The 22,417-nt window shown below is 47.9% G+C and overlaps 2 protein-coding genes across 2 annotated transcripts in view; one reads left to right on the forward strand and one right to left on the reverse strand.

Moving 5' to 3' along the window:
- The window catches only part of LOC119822312 (E3 ubiquitin-protein ligase TRIM39), a 102,557-nt gene extending 97,381 nt beyond the window's left edge, over window positions 1-5,176 (reverse strand). The window contains exons 1-6 of the mRNA XM_038341388.1: window positions 4,811-5,176; window positions 4,395-4,490; window positions 2,088-2,318; window positions 1,358-1,380; window positions 582-697; window positions 156-188 (exon numbers count right to left, since the gene is read on the reverse strand). Coding sequence (XP_038197316.1) covers window positions 156-188; window positions 582-697; window positions 1,358-1,380; window positions 2,088-2,318; window positions 4,395-4,490; window positions 4,811-5,176 — 865 coding nt within the window. The remainder of the gene's footprint in view (window positions 1-155; window positions 189-581; window positions 698-1,357; window positions 1,381-2,087; window positions 2,319-4,394; window positions 4,491-4,810) is intronic.
- A 3,168-nt stretch (window positions 5,177-8,344) lies between these two features.
- Window positions 8,345-17,755, forward strand: Trim10 (tripartite motif containing 10). Its single transcript, XM_038343860.2, has 7 exons — window positions 8,345-8,773; window positions 10,709-10,804; window positions 11,367-11,597; window positions 12,580-12,602; window positions 13,144-13,259; window positions 14,505-14,537; window positions 17,202-17,755. The coding sequence occupies exons 1-7, from the start codon at window positions 8,345-8,347 to the stop codon at window positions 17,753-17,755; spliced, it is 1,482 nt and encodes a 493-aa protein (XP_038199788.2).
- Window positions 17,756-22,417: the final 4,662 nt, after the last annotated feature.

Consider the following 22,417-nt stretch of genomic DNA (forward strand, 5'->3'; position numbering starts at 1 on the left):
AGGTCCGGTGAGCACATTTGTTGCTGTGTGTGGCCATGGGTGTGATGGATGAATGGGGTAGAGCCCCCTCCCCAGAGAGTCCCCTCCCCATAGAGCCCCCCTCCCCAGAGAGTCCCCTCCCCATAGAGCCCCCCTCCCCAGCCCTTGCTGATTACCTGAATCTGTCTCCAAATGGTGCATCAAGTTTTCTGAGGAAAGAAGAAGGAGAAAGATCTGTGAGACTTGCTATCTCTTACAAGTACTTCAAGGGGAGGGTATTCTGGCTACCGTGAGGGCGAGGACAGAAGAGAAATTGCCTCATTTTCCTGGACTCTCAGCCCAGTGTTTCCATCCTTACTCCCTCAGTAGAGCGGGGTCTACTGAGAACTGTGGGAAGTTCTGGGGGAGGAAAGATACTTAACCCATGCTGTTTGCTTATTTTTGTTTGAGTTTCACTGTGTAGTCCAGGCTGGCCTGAAACTTGAGATCCTCCTGCCTCAGTCTCCCTGGTGCTAACATTACAGGCCTGCTTGGTGGTTTGAACTGGGTTTTGAAGATGGGGAAAGATAGAGACAGATGGAAGGGTAGAGGCTTCCCTTTACCTGAGAATGTCCTCATCATCTTTGGAAGGCCGAGTATTTTCCTGTGGAGGTTTCGGATCTTCTTAGCAAGATCAGAGGAAATGGCCTCTGGATTCACAAAAGTCTTTGTCTCATACCTGCAAACAAGTTGGAAATCAAACTTAAATTCTACAAATAAAGTATTTCATTTTATTTGTGTGTGTGAAAAGCCCTGGTTCTTGTTCATTTGCCGTTCTCATTACTCATTGGCTGTGTGACTTAGCATAAATCCTTCTCCCCTCAGCTCCCCATCACATTGTAAGACACACTGCATCCTTCTTGACTCAGTTCTAACATACTTTGAGAAGCACATTTGGAGACACTTTCAAATGGCTTTAGGTGCTAAAACACCAGTAATCTCAGACGTGTTTGCAGACAAAATGCCCCTACACATAGAAGGCAAGTAATTTTTTAAAAATCTGGATCATTCTACAGCCATGATTTTTAATACTGCTTTGAGGGGGTGGGGGGAATGTCTCAAAAACCAACATATCAACTTATTCAGTTACTTTGAGATAGGGTCTCTGTAGCCCAGGCTTACCTCAAACTCATAATGATCCTTCCACCTCGGCTTCCCAAGTGCTGGGATTAAAGGCATGAGCTACAAGGCCTAGTTTCAACCCATCTGTTTGCTGATTTTGAGCTGTTAGTGGACAAGTGACCGGTGTGTTTCTGGGTAGCCATCCACAAGGGAACAGATGGATGGCAGTGTCTTCAGGATGCACATAAAAAAAAGGCAGGATTAGAGAGGGCCTTACCTGCTCTGGTTGAGTCTGACGTCCTACAAAAGAAACACAAAATATGCAGTTAGTTTTCACGTGGCCTTTCCCGTTGGGGATGCTAGGTTCTTCTGTCTTTAGCATCAGCTGAAAGTTCCTACCCAGAGTGCTGGAGCCCCTTCATTACCTGTCATCGTTTCACTACTTTCTTCATATTTCCTGACTAGTGTAGACTCTGCACCCAGTTCCTTTGCTCTGACTGCTCTGTACCAGCTGCATCCTTAGATGGGTGCCGCCTCCCATGATTAAGAGAGAGCGGAGAGCAGAGACCAGCCTCAATTCCAGGTTGGAACAGATGGGCAGGATTGTGGTCTCATTGATGGAGCTCATCCTGCGTGCTGGGCACTGTGCTGAGCACCACACATGGGTTATTTCTTACATGGTTTACAACTCCACGAAAGGATGCTGTTATCACCCCCTGCTTAGGGAGGCTAAGAGACTCGCCCAAGTGACATAGTTGGGAGAGCTGACACTAAACTCAAGGTTGTCTGATCCTGGTCATCTTTGCAAGGTTCTCATGCATGCCTTGGGAAATTTCCAGTCTTTTGGGCCATAGAAAGCACACCCTCCCCCAGCCCTTCTCAGTGAGATAATCCCCATTTCCTTTTCCTGCCTTTCTCTATCACCTCCTAGTTGCAGCACAGTACCACCCTGCTTGTGGAACCGTGTGCTGTCCCACAGGGTGGTAAGATGGTGGAGCGTCTCTCACTTGCAGGAGCTCACTTGCTGGTTGCTGACACTTCTCCTCCAGCTCCTCAACCTGGGCACCCAGGCGGTGGACCTCCTGAGAGACCTTCGTGATGTACTCGTCCCTCTCCTTCCAGATCTGCTGTTCTAGCCCCTCCAGCCTGGTCATCAGCAGGTGCCTCTGGTCCCCAAGCTCCTGCTTCAGCCTTTCAAATGTGGCTTCTACCTGTTGCTTCTTGCTTTCAATCTGCGTCTGTGAGGATATGAGGAGGGACTCAGAACTGGCCTCCAGAAGGATCATCTGTGCACTTATTAAGAGAAACAAGGAATCAGCAGTTTCAAGGCACATTTCTTCAAATAATAACAATGGTAGGAAGCGACAGGTCTCAAGTTGAACTTGCCGGTGATAAGAGCTGTGCTCTTGTCTTAGCCAGGGATTGTAAAGTCATATTAAACTCTTAGAGCCACACTAGACTAAAAAAAATCCTTTTTAGCCGGGCAGTGGTGGCGCACGCCTTTAATCCCAGCACTCGGGAGGCAGAGGCAGGCGGATCTCTTGAGTTTGAGGCCAGCCTGGTCTACAAGAGCTAGTTCCAGGACAGGCTCTAGAAACTACAGGGAAACCCTGTCTCGAAAAACCAAAAAAAAAAAAAAATCCTTTTTAGTTTTCTTCTCTGTTACTGTGATAAAACTAGATTAAGAAGGAAAGGGTTTATTTCATCGTATACTTCCACGTCACATTCCATCACTGAGGGAACTCAGGGCAGGAACTCAAACAAGAACCTAGAAACAAGCTGTGAAGAAACGCTGCCTACTGGTTTGTTCTCCATGACATGCTCAGCCTTCTGTATAACCAGCACCACCTGTTCCGGTGTAGGCTGAACCCTCTAACATCAAATATTTCATTAAGAAGATGTCCTGTAGACTTGCCACATACAGCCAGTGCGATGGAAGCATCTTCTCAATTGCTTTCTTTTCCCCTCAGTTCCTCACTTAGGAAGGGTTCTCTCTTCCTCAATGACCCTAGTTTGTGTCAAGTTAACAAAAAACCAACCAGCACACCTACCACATCTTTAGACTCATGTGGAATAACTGTACTAACATCTTTCTTTTCTTGAGATATATTTCCATGTCTCATGTAGCCTAGGCTGGCCTCAAACTCAATTCATTATGTATTCAAGGATGACCTTGAGCTTCTGACCCTCCTACCTCTACCACCCAAGTGCTAGAATCACATCAGAACTGCCATTTTATTCAATACAGGGACTGAACCTAGGGCTCCATGATTCTAGGCAATCAGTCTTCATACTGAGCTATATATCCAACCCAACGACAGTAATCTCATAAAGATTAAGGCCAAAGGGAATTGTAATCAGTTACCATCTATGAAGCATGCTTCGATGGAATTTGAGAGATGCTGAAGAGAGCTTTCTATCTCAACACTGCCTCTTTGATCAAAGTATCAGAAATACCTAGCGTGTAGTTTCCTCTTGATAACTGCACCGTGAAGGAAATGGTGAGAATCCACAAAATCTAGCTGCTTAATTCATCTTCTGTCCTCAGGACCTGAACCTGATGGACACACCCCCCATAGGTGTCCCAGGTGAAGGTGATGCCTCCAGTGGATACGCTCGGCCAGGAGAGCAAGCCATGGACACAGGTCAAGAGACCTAAGTTCGGCCGGGCGGTGGTGGCGCACGCCTTTAATCCCAGCACTCGGGAGGCAGAGGCAGGCGGATCTCTGTGAGTTCGAGACCAGCCTGGTCTACAAGAGCTAGTTCCAGGACAGGCTCCAAAGCTGCAGAGAAACCCTGTCTCAAAAAAAAAAAAAAAAAAAAAAAACCAAAAAAAACCAAAAAGAGACCTAAGTTCTAGTCCATTTCATCATGAATTTGGACTTTGCCACATGGTGTTAGGACCTCGGGTTTCCCCAGTAGATGAGAAGAATAACGTATTTCTTGGCTTCAAAGACATCAGAACCACCTCCAGCCTCCCTGTCCTGAGACACCAGTTGCCTTTGTGAGGCTGCAGGAAGGTGGAATAGAAAATGCTGAAGTTCTCAGCCCAGCAACAGACTTCCCTAGTCTTTGAAGGAAACTCCCAAGCGAGCAGCCTGAGGATGTAATTTAGTTGGTGCCTAGCATGCACAACCCCCTCGGCTGGATATCCATTAGTCATAAACAGGGTACGGTGACACATGACTGTAATCCCAGCACCTGGGAGGTGGAAACAGCAGATCAGCTAAGTAGTGAATTTGAGGCGAGTTTAAACGATGAGATCCTGTACCTAAACAAAAGGGAAAAAAAAGGAACAGAAGTGTAGTCTTTACCAGGAGCTCTCGGAGCTTCTGATCTTCCTCACATTTCCTGTCCTCTATCTTGTCCCGCTCCGTCCTCAGAGCTTCTAACCGACTCCTGAGACGATCCTGTCAGAGAGAGGAAAGCATAGGGAAAGCGGGTCCGTGAAAAATCCAACCGGCAAATACCGTGTGCTGTGCTGTGGACGCACCACTGAGGCGGGGAGATTCGAATCCTTGACCTAGATGGTGATCGAGGTCAGGAATAGGACCGGGTGGCACTATGGAGATGGAAAAGTGTGTAGTGTGTGTGCCAGCAGGGAGACAGGAGCGAAGAGGAGGGCTGGGCGATGCCTTTAGACAGCAAATCTCCATCCCTTTTCCTTCACCCACCCTCGGCAGTCAGATCCCCATCCTGCCCGCCTCGAAGCAGCAGCTGAGCTCCTTACCCTGTAGGGTTGGATGGCTTCATCCAGGAACCCCACGGTGTGCGCCTGGTGGGCGGGGCTCTCCCGGCAGAACACGCAGAGCAGCTCCGCGTCGGTCTCGCAGAAGAAATAGATTTTCTCTCCGTGCTCCTCGCAGCAGGTCTCGCCTAGAGGACCCAGGGGCACTGGGGTCACTGCGGCCTGGGTTTGCTCCTCTTCTTCCTCCTGACAGAGCGGGCACAGTAGCTGGGCCCCCATCGGGGTGCGCGGGAGGCAAGGTAGGCAGACAGAGTGTCCGCATGCTATGGTCACCGCATCCTTCAGGGGCCGGGAGCAGGCAGGACAGGCTACGTGCTGGAGTCCCCGCAGGGACCTGGTCGAGGGCATCACCGTGCCTTTCCCTGCCCGTCCACACAGTCTTCAGCTTCTGTCCACTCCAATTTCCTTTCCCTGAAACTGAGTCACTTGTAAATGCGTCACTGTCGCAGAGGCAAAGGAATCCGGGGCTGAACGAAAGGCAGGAATGTCAGCTCAGCAAAGTTACCTGCTCTGCCTCAGGCACGCCCAGAACCCTGGGCTACCACCCAGCAGCTAAGCAGGTCAAACTCCAGGACGTCTTGACTACCCAGCGTTTCCCAGTGGCAGGCAGGAGACCTAGCTCTCCACTCCTCTTGCCTTCTGTCCCTGGGGTGGGGAGCATCGTATTGCACCATGAGGTCACTTGGAAATGGGGTTTCCTGGAATCGCTTGGCCACAGAGGGGTGGGGCCGTTGGGGAGGAGCTGCTTCCTGTCACGTTGAGCAGGTGAGAGCCATAAATTTCGCTCTAGGAGGCCTATGGTAGCATCAAAGTCCAATACCCGTGGTGTTGAGAGTGACTTCGAACTGCAGGCCTACAGGACCTTCCTCTCCCGGGCTCTTCCTTTCCTCATCTGCCTCTCTGCCTCCCCTGCCGGTGCCGTCTTTCCGAACCGCACTGCTCACTGCTTAACACAGATGCTGAGCACCACCTAGAGTCGGGTGATACTGGATTTCATTTTTAGTTGTTTTTTTTTTTTTAAATAAAAATGTTTGTGTGTGTGTGTGTGTGTGTGTGTGTGTTGGGGTGTGCCACATGTACAGGTTCTCTCAGATGGATCCCCTGAAGTTCAATTTCCAGGCAGTTGTGAGTTATTCACATCCTACTTGAAAGTGCAACTACTCTTAATAACTGAGCCATCTTTCCAGCCCTTCGATTTTAATTTTTTACTAATTTTTATTTATTTTTTATTTTTAATTCTTACATGTATGATTGTTTTGTCTGCCTTTATGTCTTTTGTCTGCCTTTATGTCTGTGCACCACTGTGTGCAGTGCCTAAAAGGCCAGAAGAGGGCGTTGGATGCCCTGGAACTGGAGTCACACATGGTTGTGAGCCTGAGATGCTGAGAACCCAGCCTGAGTCCTCGGCAAGAGCAGCAAATTCTTAATCCTTGAGTCATCTTTCCAGCTCCAGCAATATACATACATCCCCAAGCAATTACTCCAGAACTACATCCAATTTAATAACAACCCATTGGGAGAAATGTCTTCCCTACCTGCTCCCCCAGCCGCACAGCCCTCAACAACTGTCTAATTCTGGTTGAGCAGTGAGTGGTACGTGGTCAGCCCTGGCTGAGGTGTGCTGTGTGTATGAAAGACTTCACATAAATACAGAGAAATGTGCAAGTTTGCTAGTATTTTATGTTGACTGTGTTCAAATAACATTTTGGAAACATTAGAGCAACTTAAATATACTATTGACATTTATTTTTCTTTTCATTTTTTAATGTTTTTTAATTTTAATTTTATTTTTCTTTTAATTTTTAAAAACATTTTCTCGACCTTTATTATGAGAAGAATCCAAACTTACTGGTACTGTGAAGGAATATTAGCATAAATACCTGTTGTTCTTTTCAACTATGTCCTCTGTGGGTAACGATTAGGTCACCTGCTTTCTCTTCCACAAATACAACATATATCTCTCTTCAGAATAAGAAATTCCTCCACCCAACCACAATAAGTATTTTAACAGCACTCAGTGTTAAGTTTACCGATGAATAAATTTAATGGGTAAAGGCACCTGCTGCTAAGCTGAGGACCTGATCTCTTTTCCCAGAACCCACACGGTTGAAGGAGAGAACTGACCTCACAAAGCTGCCCTTCACAAACACACACACACCCCACACACATACACACCCCACCACACACACACAAACACACCACTCCACACACACATACACACCCCACCACACACAAACACCCCTCCACACACACATACACACAAACACACCACTACACACACATACACACCCCACCACACACACACAACACATACACACAAACACCCCCCCCACATACACACAAACAAACACACACACATTAATAATAACCAGATAATTTAAAGGAAAAAATTAGCAAGTTGTCCCAATAATGTCCCTTCATAATTCTGTTCCACTGTGACTCAGCTCATATTGGCAGCTAGAAAATTTTACATCACATATATACAATATGTGGCTTCCACTGAATTCTGTTTTCCTTTTTTCCTAAGACACATCTCATGTGGCTCGGGCCGATACTATGTAAGTAGAGTCTGGTCTTGAACTCCTGATTCTGCCATCTCTCCAAACCGTGAGCTGAGGTCACAGGCATGTACCACCATGCCCAGCTGTGCTTTGTGTTTCTGGTAGACTGCATTGCTTGGAAGACACATAGCTTTGACTTGCAGATAGTCACTTGTGCTCTGTTTGTTCACCTTGGATGAGGTGTGGTAGCCTGGTGGGTGGAGCTTGCAAAGTGGAGGTACAAACAGCAGGATGTGATAGAGCAGATGGGAAATAAACAAACTGTTTAAAGTGCTTCTATCACCTGAAGATGTGTAGACATGGTAAAAAAAAAAAAGTGCTGGTTGTGACTCCATTTTTCCTCCCCCGTGCATTTTTCCCAGCCCTCTTTAAAAGTCTGTCATGGGCCTATGGAGGCATCACCACGGTTTCCTCTGTGCTGTACACACCCCAGCTCAAGAGCCTTATCTGAGTCTCCACATGCCCTGTCCACTGACTCTTAGGCGTTGTGCTGGCTGATACCGCCAATCTCCCTGGAGACAGGTGTTGCAGAGCTGGGGAGGCAGCGGCCCTCTGTGAGCCAGGCTCCTCCCTTTCCCAAAGATAGAACTTTTAACACTGAACTGCTGAGAGACTAAACACTCTCATCTTCCTGTAGGCAGCTCCAGGCGGACAGAAAGGGACGGTGAGCCCCTAAGCCGTGGGTACTGGTCCAGAGGTACTCCAGCGTCTCTAGAGGATGCTGTGAGCTCCTGGGTCATCCCCTTCGGCTATTTCGTCATTTCTGCTGTTGGCAGAAGTGTGTCCGCTCCTGGGAGAACAGGACAAGGGGCTCCTGGTGCCTGAGATGCAATTGGGCCCCTTGTCCAAGTGTGTGGCTGTGTCTGTGTTCAGGCATGGTGTGCGTGTGGAGTGTATTCTTCACACGAAGTAGAGATGGTGACTTCCGGGAAGCAGAAGGCCCAGCAGGATTGACATGGCCTCAGCTCCTTCTGTGACTAGCCTGGCAGATGAGGTCAACTGCCCTATCTGCCAAGGCACCCTAAGGGAGCCAGTTACCATCGACTGTGGCCACAACTTCTGTCGTGGCTGCCTCACTCGCTACTGTGAAATCCCAGGCCCGGAATCAGAGGAGTCCCTCAGCTGCCCGCTCTGCAAAGAGCCTTTCCGACCAGGGAGCTTCCGGCCCAACTGGCAGCTGGCCAACGTGGTAGAGAACATCGAACGCCTTCAGCTGGCATCCACGCAAGGTCTGGAGGTGGAGGATGCCTGTCCCGAACACGGCGAGAAAGTCTACTTCTTCTGCGAGGAGGATGAGGCACAGTTGTGTGTGGTGTGCCGCGAGGCTGGACAGCATAGGGCTCACACCGTGCGCTTCCTGGAGGACGCAGCAGGTCCCTACAGGGTAGGAGAGCATCCCTGCAGGGTAGGAAAGGGCTCTGGGGGACCCTTGTGGGAGCTGGATTGGACCAAGGGAAGTAGAAAGGCCTTGTGGATTCTGGGGTGGAAGGGGTGTCCTAGCTCCAAATTCTTTCTCCGTACTTATTTGATCTTCCAGGCAACATACTCAAGCACAGAAAAACACAGGTTTATGATTAAGAGCAAGTTCTATGTTGTTTCCTTGTGGTCCATATATAGTAGGAGCTCAGTAAATCCTTTCTGAACGAATGAACCATCAAAGTGTGTGTTCTGTATCAGTTAAGTGTGCTTGAGGTTTGTGTTTTAGGGAATGGTGATGTTTGTATAGTTCCAAGAGTGAATGCCTTGTGTGGGGAGGGGTGGTCTGAGTGTGGTATATTTGAAGCATGGAGAATGTTGTGTCGTGAATTCCTGTTGTGAATAAGCTAGTTGGGTAAATATATGATTTTATTGTTCACTGAGTATATTGCTGGTTTTAGGTACTTTTATTTAGGTACTGTATTTTGCTACAAATGGGTGTTTAAATGTATGTTATAGCATTTGTTAATGATCTTTTGATAGCGAGGTTTCTCCATGTAACCTCTCTCTCTCTCCTAGCCAGGTCTTAATGTAGGCTTGCCTCAGACTAATTATATTGCCTAGGATGACTTTGACTTTCTGATTCTCCTGCCTTTATCCCCTGAACACTGGGATTATAGGCATTTTCCTCGGTATTCCTTTTTTGTTTTATGTTTTTTAAATATTGATTTTATTGAACTATACATTTTTCTCTGCTCCCCTCCCTTCCTCTCTCCCATGGTCTCCATGCTCCCAATTTTCTCAGGAGATCTTGTCTTTTTCTACTTCCCATGTAGATTAGATCCATGAATGTCTCTCTTAGGGTCCTCATTGTTGTCTAGGTTCTCTGGGATTATAATGACATCTTGAAATTTGCAGGCAAATGGATGGATCTAGAAAGCACATATTGAGTGAGGTAATACAGACCCAGAAAGACAATTATCATATGTACTCACTCATAAGTGGTTTTTATTTTTTAAAGGTTTATTATGTATACAGTGTTCTGCCTGCATGTATGCCTGCAGGCCACAAGAGGGCACCAGGTCTCATTACAGATGGTTGTGAGCCACCATGTGGTTGCTGAGAATTAAACTCATGGCCTTTGGAAGATCAGGCAGTGCTCTTAACCTCTGAACCCTCTCTCCAGGCCCCATAAATGGTTTTTAAAGATAAAGCAAAGAAAACCAGCCTACAAATCACAATTCCAGAAAATCTGTCCATATTCTTAAACACACACATGGATATTTATGTGTTTGCCTATTCCTAACTCTCTACACTAGAACAATTTATAAAATACTGCATCAATTATTTTTATATCCAGATTTCTTCTCACATCAGATCTTTCCTAGATTATTGGTTTTAGTTTAAGAAGAAAACAAAGAAGATGTTATTTGCATGTATTTCCTTTGGGTGACATAATTTCAGTTTCAGCAAAGAACGTACAGAGCTCAGGTTGTAGGTAATAGTACTTCCTGCATGCAAAAGAAGGTAGTTGTTTCACCCGAAGAAAGGCTCAAAGGGTCAGCAAAGTCATTGACCTTTGATGGTTTGTGAGAAGGGGTAAATCCTGGTCAGAATCGCTGAAGCACAAAATAAGAGAAACAAGACTCAAGGCCAGGCCTGGTGGTGCTGACCCTATGATCCTAATGTTTGGAAAACTGAGGAAGGAGGATCCGAGTTTGAGGTAAGTCTGGGCTACATGAAACCAGTCTCAAAATCAGAATAAGAAAGAAGACCCTGAGTCTCTCAAGGCGCTGAGGTTCACACTCATCTCTGGGGCATTTCTCTTCCACAAAGTGAAGGCAGTGACATCCCTTTGAGGTTACTTTCTCCATCACAAGTATTGTATGCTCCTTCTCCCCAGGAACAAATACAGAAGTGTCTTATGGGTCTAAGGAAAGAGAGAGAGGAGATTCAAGAAATCCAATCAAGGGAAAACAAAAGAATACAGGTTCTCCTGGTAGGTCTCCACCCTCCCCAGGCCCTGTCCCTTCCTCCGGAGTCTGAGGCCACTGAGCAGACAGACCTGGAGATGTTTTGAGTTTGAATTCTGACTCAGACGTTAACTCTTCCATCCTGAGCAGCTCTAATTTTAGCTTGCTCACCTGTGAAATGGAGATTAGGATTCATCTTCTGACTGAATCCCTGCAGGGATTAGTGTCATCCCTGCCTCCAGCACTTTAGTGGGGTGTGTACTCAGAGTGGCGCAGCGAGAGGCCAAGCATCCTTGGCGTCTCTCAGACCCTTTGAGAAACCACAGTAACTACAATGGGGCAATGCTGGGCCTAATGAGAAGCAGGGTGTCAGGCAGGAAGAACACCAGCTGCAGCTGCGTTCATAGGGGGTGGAGGAACAGGCAGAGTGGGGTCTGGGGAGTGGGTATGAAGTGTAAGGAGAGGAAGGGAGGGAGATGAGGGGCTGCTGTGGGAAAGGGACTGGGGGTTGGCGGGGGATGGGAATGGGGAAGAGGAGGAGATTCTGATGTGGGGAGACATAAGTGTCCCCTCATCTTTCCTTCTCAGACTCAGGTGGCCAGCAAGAGACAGCAGGTGATTTCTCAGTTTGCACATCTGAGTCGGGTCCTAGAGGAACAACAGAGTGTCCTTTTAGCCCAGCTGGAGAGGTTGGATGGGGATATCCTGAAGCAACAGGAAGAGTTTGATTCTCTGGCCACAGGGGAGATCTGCCGGTTCAGCACCCTGATTGAGGAGCTGGAGGAGAAGAACAAGCGGCCAGCCAGGGGCCTCCTGACAGTGAGATTGGGCCCCCCTACCCCCCGGGGTCTCTGGAATCATGGCCTGACTGGCACCTCCTCTACATACATGTCTCTGAGTCCCAGATGGGATGTGTAACACGGCCAGGGGGCTGAATTACAGTCCACGCTTCCCTAAGAAATCCCCGGTCACAGTGCTCTCTGGCCTTGGTCTCCTTTCTTGTTATCCATAAAATGGGAAGGAATGAGGTGCCAACGGTAAAATGAGGTAGAAGCTGCTCCTGAAAACTACAAAGCACTGTGCAAGCAACTGGTTTCCAAAGCAAAGTTTTTCGTAACTTGAATGTCCCCTCCACTGGCCAGGAAGTTTTTCCTAAGCTGTTCCTTGAAATGGAGGGGAGTTATGGGGGTTGCAGAGGCATGACTCAGGGATGCACTGGATGCTGGGAACTGAGGGACCTTGGTGTGGGACTTGCTTGCTTTTGCCTACAGCTAGAAGTGGGTCTTGGTTGTATCACCAACTCTGACCATGGAGCGAAGGAGTCAGGTGCTGGTTTCTGGTCCCCATGGATTTGTCAAGGCTACGAATATGGCATTTTGGTGGTTTTTTTGTTTTTTGTTTTTTGTTTTTTGTTTGGTGGGTATAACAAAAGTAGAAGAGAAAAGCCAGAAACTGAATCTCTCTCTCTCTCTTTCTCTCTCTCCCTCTCTCTCCTTCTCTTTCTCTCTCTCCCTCCCCTCTCTTTCTTTCTCTATCTCCTTCTTTCTCTCCCCCTCTCTCCCCCCTCTCTCCTTTATTTCTCCCTCTCCCCCTCTCTCTGTGTCTCCCTCTCTCTCATTCCCTCTCCCCTTCTTTCCCTCTCCCCCTCTCTCTCCCTCTCCCCTTCTCTCTCCATTTCTCCCTCTCTCTCTTTCCCTCTCCCCCTCCCCCTTTCCCCCTTTCTCTCCCTCTCCCCCTCTCTCCATTTCTCCCTCTCCCTCTCTTTCTCCCTGGCACTCTCTCCCCCCTCTTCCCCTCCCAGGATATCAGAAGCACTCTAATAAGGTTGGTGATTCAATGCCTATTTTTTTTTACATGGATAGCCACCCGTGCTCCACCCACCTAGTTATTGCCATGCACATTAATTACACTCTCACATGAGGGATACACAGCCATGTAAATCTACACATGCCCTTCTGTGTTCTCATGTACTGCTGTAGATCCACCCACTCGTGTAGCAGTGGGGTTCATCTGAGAGACTGGGAAGCTGCTGCTTCAGGCCTGGTTAGAAGAAGATGGCAGCCTGGAGACATCATTAAATAATAATAATAATAATAATAATAATAATAATAATTCTAGGGACAAGAGAGATGGCTCGGTGGCTAAGAGCCCGTGTTGCTCTTGCAAAGATCCTGGACTCAGAGCCCATATGACAGTTCACACCCATCTCTAGTTCCAGTGGCTCCCATGCCCTCTTCTGGTCTCCATGGACACTACATGAATGTATTACACATACATACATGAAGGCAAAATACCCATACACATAAAATTAAGTATTTTTTTTTAAAAGAATAATTCCCAGACCCTGCCATTTCTGTGCCCCTAGATGTGAAACTAGAAAGTGCCGGAAACCCGAGGCTATCTCCCCAGAGCTGGGCCAGAGGATCCGGGACTTCTCCCAACAGGCCATGCCTCTGCAGCAGGAGATGAAGACATTTCTGGGTAAGGAGACCCCAGGCCTCCGTAGCATGCTGCTGTTCATACAGCCTGGGCTGGGGAATGGCTTCCTGAGTCCACTGCCAAACGGCTGTGTATTTTAGCATGGCTTATCTCCTTTAGCACCTTACCTTTCTTATTTGCCAAGGCCCATAAAAAAAAAAAAAAACTAACTTTCAGGGTTACGTACCAATGAAGAGAAATAATAGGTGAAAATTTGGGGGTTGGGATCAACCTGTTAAACAGTTCTGACCAGTGGACACGCAGCAGTGAACACGCAGTGAACACACAGTGGACATGCAGCAGTAGGAGAGATAGTGGCTAATAGCCCCCCTCACTCCTCATCATCAGAAGTTCTCAGTGGTGCATGCAATGCACTGTGCTTTGACGTCCAAGTGTGCAAATCAGTGACAGCTTTTGCCTAACTGCAGGAGCTGACTCTCCCCTCCTCTTTTGCTTTCCTTCTGCTGGTTTTGTTTTTCTACTACTGAAAGTAGTTTTTCTGCTACATTCACAGGGGATGTGGATGTAGACTAGTGGTCTAGCCACTGACCTACATCCCCAGCCATTCCCCGCACTTCTTTTTATTGGTCTGGCTGACTAAACTGAGCCATCCTATAAGGGAACTGAGCCCCATTCTTTTCCCGGAAGGAGTCACAATGGCAGCCAGCCAGTAAAGTTAGAAATGTGAGTTGTGGCTTTCTGTTCCTCATGAACTGTGACATCATGAACAATGCCACCTATTTCTAAATGTCACACCCACAAAAACATTCCTGAAAGTCTGCTTCCTGCAAGGACTCCCGTGGACTAGACGGTAGAGGAAATCTTACTCTAATCAAAGGCTGACTTTTGGCCAGCCCAAACATTATTTCCAAGTAGAAGAAAACAAAGTGAACCCGCTGATCTTTACGTTCAGTAGATGTCTGTGAAGACAGAGAGGTAGGCAAGGCAGACACAGCCCTGTCTGCTCAGGCGTAGAGTAGCAGGCTTCTCCCCGAGGCTCCAGGCCAGGAGCATCAGTAATCCCTGCGAACTTGTGAGAACGCATAGCTGCTGGCCTGTCCCAGAGTGTCTGGATCTGAAATCAGAGTAAGTACTCTAAGAGGTTTGGGTGTTTAGAAGCACTGGTTTAGAGAATTCCAACTTCCATTCTTCTCTCTCCTTTCCGGAACCTCCATTTCCTCATCTCTTGAGTGTTCTGCAGCTTTGAGATTAATAAGATCTCATCTTGTCATTATTTCCTCCTTACAGAAAAACTCTGCTTTGAGTTGGACTATGAGCCAGGTAAGCAGCTTCTGGGTCCTGCACTGTGCATTGAAATTCTTATATAGACATTCACACACACACACACACACACACACACACACACGCACACACACACTACACACACACATATGACTTGTATATGTAGGCATACATATACACCCATGTCCACAGATTCCACATTCAGCCCCAGACAGAAAAACACTGCTTTGTAATGAATGTGGTGAGATTTCCCCTTTTAATTACTCCTTAAATAATGTAGTATAACAACTATTGCCATAGCGTTTACATTGTATTATGTAACATGAGCAGCCTAGAGATGATTTGAGGTATTTGGGAGGGTATGTGTGGTTAACATGTAAATACTACACCATTCTACATAAAGCACTCAAGCTTTTGTGAAGTTTAGTATGCAAATGAAAAATATTCCTCACAGACATTGAGGTATGGCTGTATAAGGTTTCCTAGGAGAGCCATGAAGTGAGGACAGGCACATACACATTCCTGGTAAATCTGGTCTCCAGATTGGTACATGTACCGTGGGCAGAATGATTAGATAAAAAATGAATATAGTCTGTCAGGGATGCGCTTTCTGGACGAGGGCAACTTTTGTCTGGGTAGAGTCACATTCTCAGGATTGTCAGAAACCTCCACTCCCTCTCAGATGTCAGTTTCTAAATTAGAGAAACAGAGCAGCTTACAAGAGAGACAGGAATGAACAGAAAGAACCCCTTTAATGCTATCAGTTCCCCATCAGCCAGCCAAAGACCCAGGAGAGTTGTGGAACTGTTGGGAGGGGCTCCCTAATCCATGGATAAGTCTGCATGGATAGGTTTTCTCCATTTAAGATTTTTTGTTTGTTTGTTTTTGTTTTTGAGACAGGCTCTTAGTATGTAGCTCTGGCTGTCCTGGCACTCACTGTATAGACCAGGCTGGCCTTGAACTTACAGAGATCCATCTGTCTCTGCCTCCCGAGTGCTGGGATTAAAAGTATGCACCACCATCCCCCAAATTCTTCAGTTTAGAAATATTCAACATAGCAATATATAGGGAAGAATTGGGGGCTCCAAAAAAATGTCAGCCAGAGCCCATCAGTTGAGAATGATTGGAAGAGAGTAAATAACCTCAGGGTGAAGAGGAAGAAAGGCTGTACAAAAGAGTCATGACATCCTCAGCCAAAGCAGAGAAGAAACTCCAGGGTGGAACCGACAGGAGGAAAATGTCTGCTTCTGAGACACAGCTAAAGGAGAGGCTGTGCATGGAGACTGTGTGAGGAAGGCTGTGTGAGGGGGGGACTGAGTGTGAAGGTAGCCACGTGAGAGGTGACTTGAGGAAGATGTATGTAAGGGTGGTCTGTATAAGAGGCTGTATATAAAGGCAGGCTGCGTGTAAAAATGATTGTGTGGGGGCGCGGTTATTAGTGAGGAGGCTGTGCGCGAGGGGAGAGGCTGTCTGTGAGGCTTGTGTAAGGGGTACTGTGAGTGTGAGGTGTGTGGTGTGTGTGTGTGTGTGCAAGAGTGTCAGTGTGTGAAGAAGCTGCCAAATGGCTGTGTATAACGTGTAAGAGTGCCTTGCATGAAGAGGCTGCGTGTGGAGGAAACCGTGTGCAGAGGTAGCTGTATGAGGAAGGCTGTGTACAAGAGAGCCTGTGTGGGAGGGTGACTGCGTAGGAGGCTATCCTGAGGGCTGTATGTGAGGGAGCAGTGAGGGCATCCACGTATGAGGGGGGTGTAAGGAGAAGCTGTGTGTGTGTGTGTGGCACACGTGAAGTGTGTAACGTGTGAAGGGACTCTGTAGAAGCTGCGGGAGGCTGGCCTCGGTTGAGGGAAGCAGTGTGTGAGAGAGGATGTGTGTAAGGAGGTTGTGAAGGTGGCTGCCTGTGAAGCTGCCTGTGTGCGGGAAGAATGGGTTCGAGGGGAGGCTGAATACAAGGCTGTGAGAGCAGCTGTGTGGGACGGTGGCTCTGTGGAAGGGAGGATGTGCGTGCAGATGTGTGATTGGCTGTGTAAGGCCGTACAAGGCTGGTTGTACGTGAGGGGGACTGTGAGCCGAGAGAGAGAAAGGACAGGAGTGTTTGTGAAGAGGATATGTGTAAAAGCACCTGTGTGTCAGTATCAGTGTGTTCCTGTACAAAGAAGGTGTATATGCCTAAGGGGAACGATGGAGCTGGGAGGCCGTGTGTAAGGTGAGTGTGAGGGGGCTGTGTATGAGGAGGCAGGTTGTGAGGGTGCCCATGCGTGAGGCAGGTTGTGTATTAGGGAGTCCCCTGTTTTCACCAACATGAGCCATATAGCTTTGTAGAGGACGACAGACAAGCGAGGGCCGCGTGCTGTTTGCGACTGACTTTCCCGGCTTTAACGTGTACATGCAATCCCTTGGCATTGTTTTTAGGATGCAGACTTTTAGTCTGTAGGTCTAACCCGTTTCTTGGTGATGCCCATGCTCCGGTACACATGGGTGGTTTAACACAAGTAAGTGTGGAAGGACGCTTAAAAGAAATCCCACACTAGTGCTTTTTCCAGCCGGACACAAGTTCTACATCAGCATATATAAGTATAAGAGGCCACGCCCCAGTGGGCGGGAACCCACTGGCTGTAAGACTTCCTACAGCAAATAAGGTTTCAGGTTTTCCTAGCAAGACCCAGCACACCCGCTGACGTACCCGTCCCTTGCTTCATTCCACAGCCCACATTTCCCTAGACCCCCAGACTTCCCACCCCAAGCTCCTCCTGTCTGAAGACCGCCAGAGGGCTCGGTTCTCCTACAAATGGCAGAATTCACCAGATACTCCGCAGCGTTTTGACCGAGCCACCTGCGTCCTGGCCCAGCGTGGCTTTACAGGAGGGAGACACACTTGGGTGGTGAACGTTGACTTGGTCCACGGAGGCAGCTGCACCGTAGGCGTGGTGAGAGAGGACGTCCGACGGAAAGGAGAGCTGCGGCTGAGACCGGAGGAAGGCGTCTGGGCCGTGAGACTGGCTTGGGGATTTGTCTCAGCGCTGGGTTCCTTCCCCACAAGGCTGGCCCTGGAGGAGCAGCCCCGAAAGGTGCAGGTGTGTCTTGACTACGAGGTAGGCTGGGTGACCTTTGTCAACGCTGTCACCCAGGAACACATCTATACCTTCACTGCCTCCTTCACGCGGGAGATCTTTCCCTTGTTCGGACTCTGGGGCAGAGGCTCGAGTTTTTCCCTGAGCTGCCGAGAAGGTGCTGTTTCCCTCCTCTGTGTACAGGACTGAAGTCAAGCATCCTGGGGAGTTGTCCCTTGCCTGGATGACCAGGCACAAACATGGCTTTTTAAAACAATTGCTAGGGCAGGTGTCAGTAAGGGACAAGGTGGTAGGACCTTTAGTCCGATCATTGCTCAAGCCTTTCCCCAGCGCGCATCAGATGGTCGGGGTATCTGCGACCTTGGCTGCCGCTGGCTGTACCCATCATTGTTGTCAGTGGGCACAGACATAGACGTACAAGCAGTGCTGGATTGTAAGCCTAAAGACCCGGGTTCCAGACAAAGTCCTGTAATCAACCAACCGCATGAATTCAAGCAAAACACTCTACTCCTCATTTGCTTTCTTCTAAAAATATTAGTTAATTTATTCATGTCTTCAAGAAACATTTTGGAAGAGTGAATATGATCAAAATACACTGCATACATGAATGAAATCCCGAAAGAATAAATAAAAATATTATTTGAAAAAGAAGCGTTTTCTTCTACCATCATGTGCCACAACCTGATGTGACTTCTCACCATGTCCTCTCCCAAGACTCTCAGTACCAGTGCATGCCTTCGCTTCCGCCACCCCCATGCCAACTGGCATCAGCCAGTGGGCTGAGCTGCTGAGCCTGCAGGAGGCAGATGGTGACTCCAGCACCAAGTGGAGGTGGATGAACTGGGCAAAGGGCTGATACCCACCCACCTAGGCCCAGCACTTCTCACGGGATGGCCTTGAACCAGGAAACCCTGTCTACACCTTGGTCCTTACAGACCCAGGCAGCCCCAGCAGGAGGGACCCCTGATACAGGGAGTGGCACCGTTTCCCAGTGGTCAACGTGAAAGGCAATGGCATCGGCAGTAGCACGGTCATTTTGGACTATGTGGGCTCTGGGCCTGCCAGTGACACTGACCTCCCGTGCTACATCTGGTTGGTGTACCAAGAGTGACAAACCCATCTTCAGCAACAGGTCTGAAGTTGACAGTCTTCCAAAAGAAGGACCCCATAGGAGCCCCTGTGACTTCCATGTCTTACCAAGCAGAATGGAATGACTAGGTTTGCAAGCTGTACTAAGGAGGTGTCTGGGAAGTAGGGGTGCTATGGGGGCCAGTGGTCCTGGAGACCCCTCACAATATTGTCACCAGTGTGCAAAGCAAAATGCTATTTTTTTTCTCCCCCTTTCCTACCTCCTCATGGGGAGGGCAGAGAATGAGTATCATCTATAACTGGTTTAACAAGGAGAGACTCTGAGTCCAGAACCAGGCACAGTGCATTTTTGGAGATGTGTTTTTAGGGTCTTGTCTCCCCCTAGTGAGACCAGTGTGAGCAACACTCACTGGGGTTGCTGGGTGTGTTAACCCTGTCTGTTCAACGTCAAATAATAATAATAATTAGATCCAACTTAGAAAAAAAGGACTTTCAGGATAGAGTGATTCCTGACAAGAAAAAAAAAAGAGCAAAACTGTCTGTCTTGATAGTTACCTTTCTACTGCAGTTAAAACGTAATGAGCAAGGGAGCCTACAGAGAAAGAGCTTATTTGGGGCCAACAGTTTCAAAGACTATGACCATTATGGTAGAGGGCATGGAACAGGCAGACAGGCATGGTGTGGGAGCAGTAGCTGAGAGGTTAAATTCTGATCCACAACTATGAGATGAGGAGAGATAACTGGGAATGGTATGGGCTTTAAAACCTCAAAACCCACCCTCAGTGACTCACCTCCTCCAACGAGGCCACACCTCCTAATCCTTCCCAAACAGTTCTACTAGCTAGTGGACAGTTCTTACTTTAACGTCTGGAGTTTGGTCATTGTTTGTTTAAATTGGGGCCTTGTTTGCTTTTATTTGTCCCACAATGGCTGGCTAGCTGGTTCTGTAATAAAATGTGGAACCTTTCAAAAAGAGAAAAAAAAACATTCTTTTTTCTATACTAGCCATGAACAAATCATGGTAACCGTTGGTAACTGGAAAGGAAGATGAAGGAGCCCTGGGAAGACAGTGAAGTAAAGACAAAATCTCTTTGCGGTGGCTGATGTGATAGGAATCTCCCTAGGCATTATGGATGCTCAGAGGATGGAATCCTGCCGTGTCTTTAGGGAGAATATGATACCAGGATGGTTTTTTAGAAGATGCACTTGTTGAGAGAAAAGGAGAAGAGGGAATGGAGCTGACCTGGCCTTTGACCTCTCTCAGGCACTGGGTTCATCTCCACGTCCTTGTGGACAGACGTGCACCATTTTCACCCGATTCCACCCACTGCCTTCTTCTGATGGCGTCAGTTTAAGGTGAGGTGAAGGTCAGTTAGGGGGACAGGGGCTTGTTGGAAGACGTTGCTGGTTGGTCAGCGGTCGCAGCCTTCCTCCTAGTCTAGCAGCTTATCTCAGTAACGGAGCTCCTGCCCTCAAGCAGGACTTCCTGCTTCTACCTGCTATCTGGAGAACGTTTGCTGGGCCTGGAGGACTGATCTTATCCAAAAGCGGTCTCTAAAACCGGATGCCTGATTCTTCTTTAGCTTGACCCTTGGCACAGATCCTTGGTCTAGAAGCTCTGTTTTAGGACCCTACTGCCACATGCTAGGCCTTGTGATAGGAGTGTGCCACTTGACGCAAATTAGGGCTTGTCCCCAGGCTTCCCAATCCTGTATTCCTTATACGTGAATAAAATTAAGCCAATTGACTAAAATCTTTCTCCTGGACGGCTGTCTCCATTCGTGCTCATGGACCGCGTACAAAGCTTTGTGTCACCCATTCCGTCTCTTTCCCCTCTCGATCTCGTGATCAATAGGCTGAGAGGGAAAGAGGACCCCACAGTGGTTATGGTCATAAACCATAATCCGAGGTTGACTACCAGCTAGAATTAAGAAGGAGATGATAGAGAATCAGTCACAAACAGCTCAGTTGATGGAACAGAAGAAGCCACATCTGCACTCTTGTGCTGGGGCAGGAGGACCCTAGGAGGATGCTGGGGAGGATTTGGATGCCCTGTCACCTTTAGACTAACAAGCTGAAATATACTAGAACCGGACAAAAGGTGACCTCTGTGGAATGAGGCAGGACAGGGCAAGATTGGGATTAAAGAACCAGCCTGAAGGGGAGAATTCTGTGGGATACAGGAAGGTGGGCAGAGGTGGGCTGTTGTGGTCATGTGGGGTCTGGAGAACTCCCGAAATGTCCGTCCTTGGAAACGATTTGGGGGCCAGGGTGGCAACCAGTAATGGGTGCCTACAACCTGGAAAATTATATCCACCATCTCAAAGTGGTATTTTAAAATTTACCCATCATCAAAACTTTTTCTTAGTTTTACGGGGTGGCTATGATAAATTTTCTAGTCCTCATTGGCTCTACACTTCATTCCACCCAAGCTTGCCCTTTGGCGACAGCTGATTGAACATTCTTGCTGTTTACCTGACAGTCATGAACTACATCTGTGAGGGGAAAAACCCGCCATGGTGCAGCTCCAAGGGAGAGGCCACCAGGCACCGTGCACCCAGGCTTGGAATCGCCTTCAGATGCCAGCATCCGTCCTCCACCCAGCAGATAGAAAAGGCCTCGCAGTTAGGGGCTAGAGATCAAAGAGTACTGAGTGAGTTTCTCCAGGGTGTTCAATATACCCTATAAAAATATGTTTGAAGGGATGGAGAGATGGCTCAGCGGTTAAGAGCATTGCCTGCTCTTCCAAATTTCCTGAGTTCAATTCCCAGCAACCACATGGTGGCTCACAACCATCTGTAATGAGGTCTGGTGCCCTCTTCTGGCCTGCAGGCAAACACACAGACAGAATATTGTATAACTAACTAACTAACCAACCAACTAACTAACTAACTAACTATTTAAAAAATATGTTTGAAAAATAAGGGCGTGTGCAGGCGTGTATATAACGCTAAACATACCCACAGGCCCTAAGCCTCATGTTCCACTGAAAAATGGACTATGTGTTTCTGCTTCTTTGTATTAGTTTTACTTCAGTATTTAAAGTGACCATGAACCTCTAAGGTATGTGTATATGAAGTCCCTCCCTGCTCTAAGGCGTCATGACCCTTATGGTACTTATTTTGGTAACCCCTTGAGATACATTCTATTATCACGCCCCTTTTTTCATTTTTTTTGTATGTGTGCTTTGTATATGTGTACACACGGTTATATGTGTGGGTACACATGTGTATGGTTTCAAGTACACATATGTGTGGGCCCTGAGGCCGATGTCAGATGTCTTTCTCAGTCACTCTCTACTTGTTTGCTAGGGTCTCTTGCTGAACTCTGAGCTCACCGGTTCTTGTTAGTCTAGCTAGCTAGTTGATTTGGAGGTTCTGACTTTTCCCTGTGAGAGCTCAGATCATAGGCAGGTACTCAGCTTTTACACGTGTTCTGGGGCTCCGAACTCCAGGTTCCGTGCTTACACAGAGAGTGTTTTATTTACCGAGCCATCTCGCTGGTCTTCACGAAGGAGGCAGCTGTGTGTGGTAGTGTCTGTAAGTCTCAGTAGGTAGAAGCAGGAAGATCAGGAATTCGAGGTCAGCCTCTGCCTCACAGTAAGACAGCAAATTTGATGCTAGCCTGACCTGCATTAATCCCTGTTGAAGGGAGGGGAAAGAAAAACGTGGGGTGGGAGTGGGGCGAATGAATGAGAAGGAAGAGGAGGGGAGAGCTGAGGCCTGGTGAAATTTGGTTATTTGCTCGTCCAATATCATACAG

The sequence above is a fragment of the Arvicola amphibius genome, chromosome 9 (assembly GCF_903992535.2).
Source record: "Arvicola amphibius chromosome 9, mArvAmp1.2, whole genome shotgun sequence".
NCBI lineage: Eukaryota > Metazoa > Chordata > Mammalia > Rodentia > Cricetidae > Arvicola > Arvicola amphibius.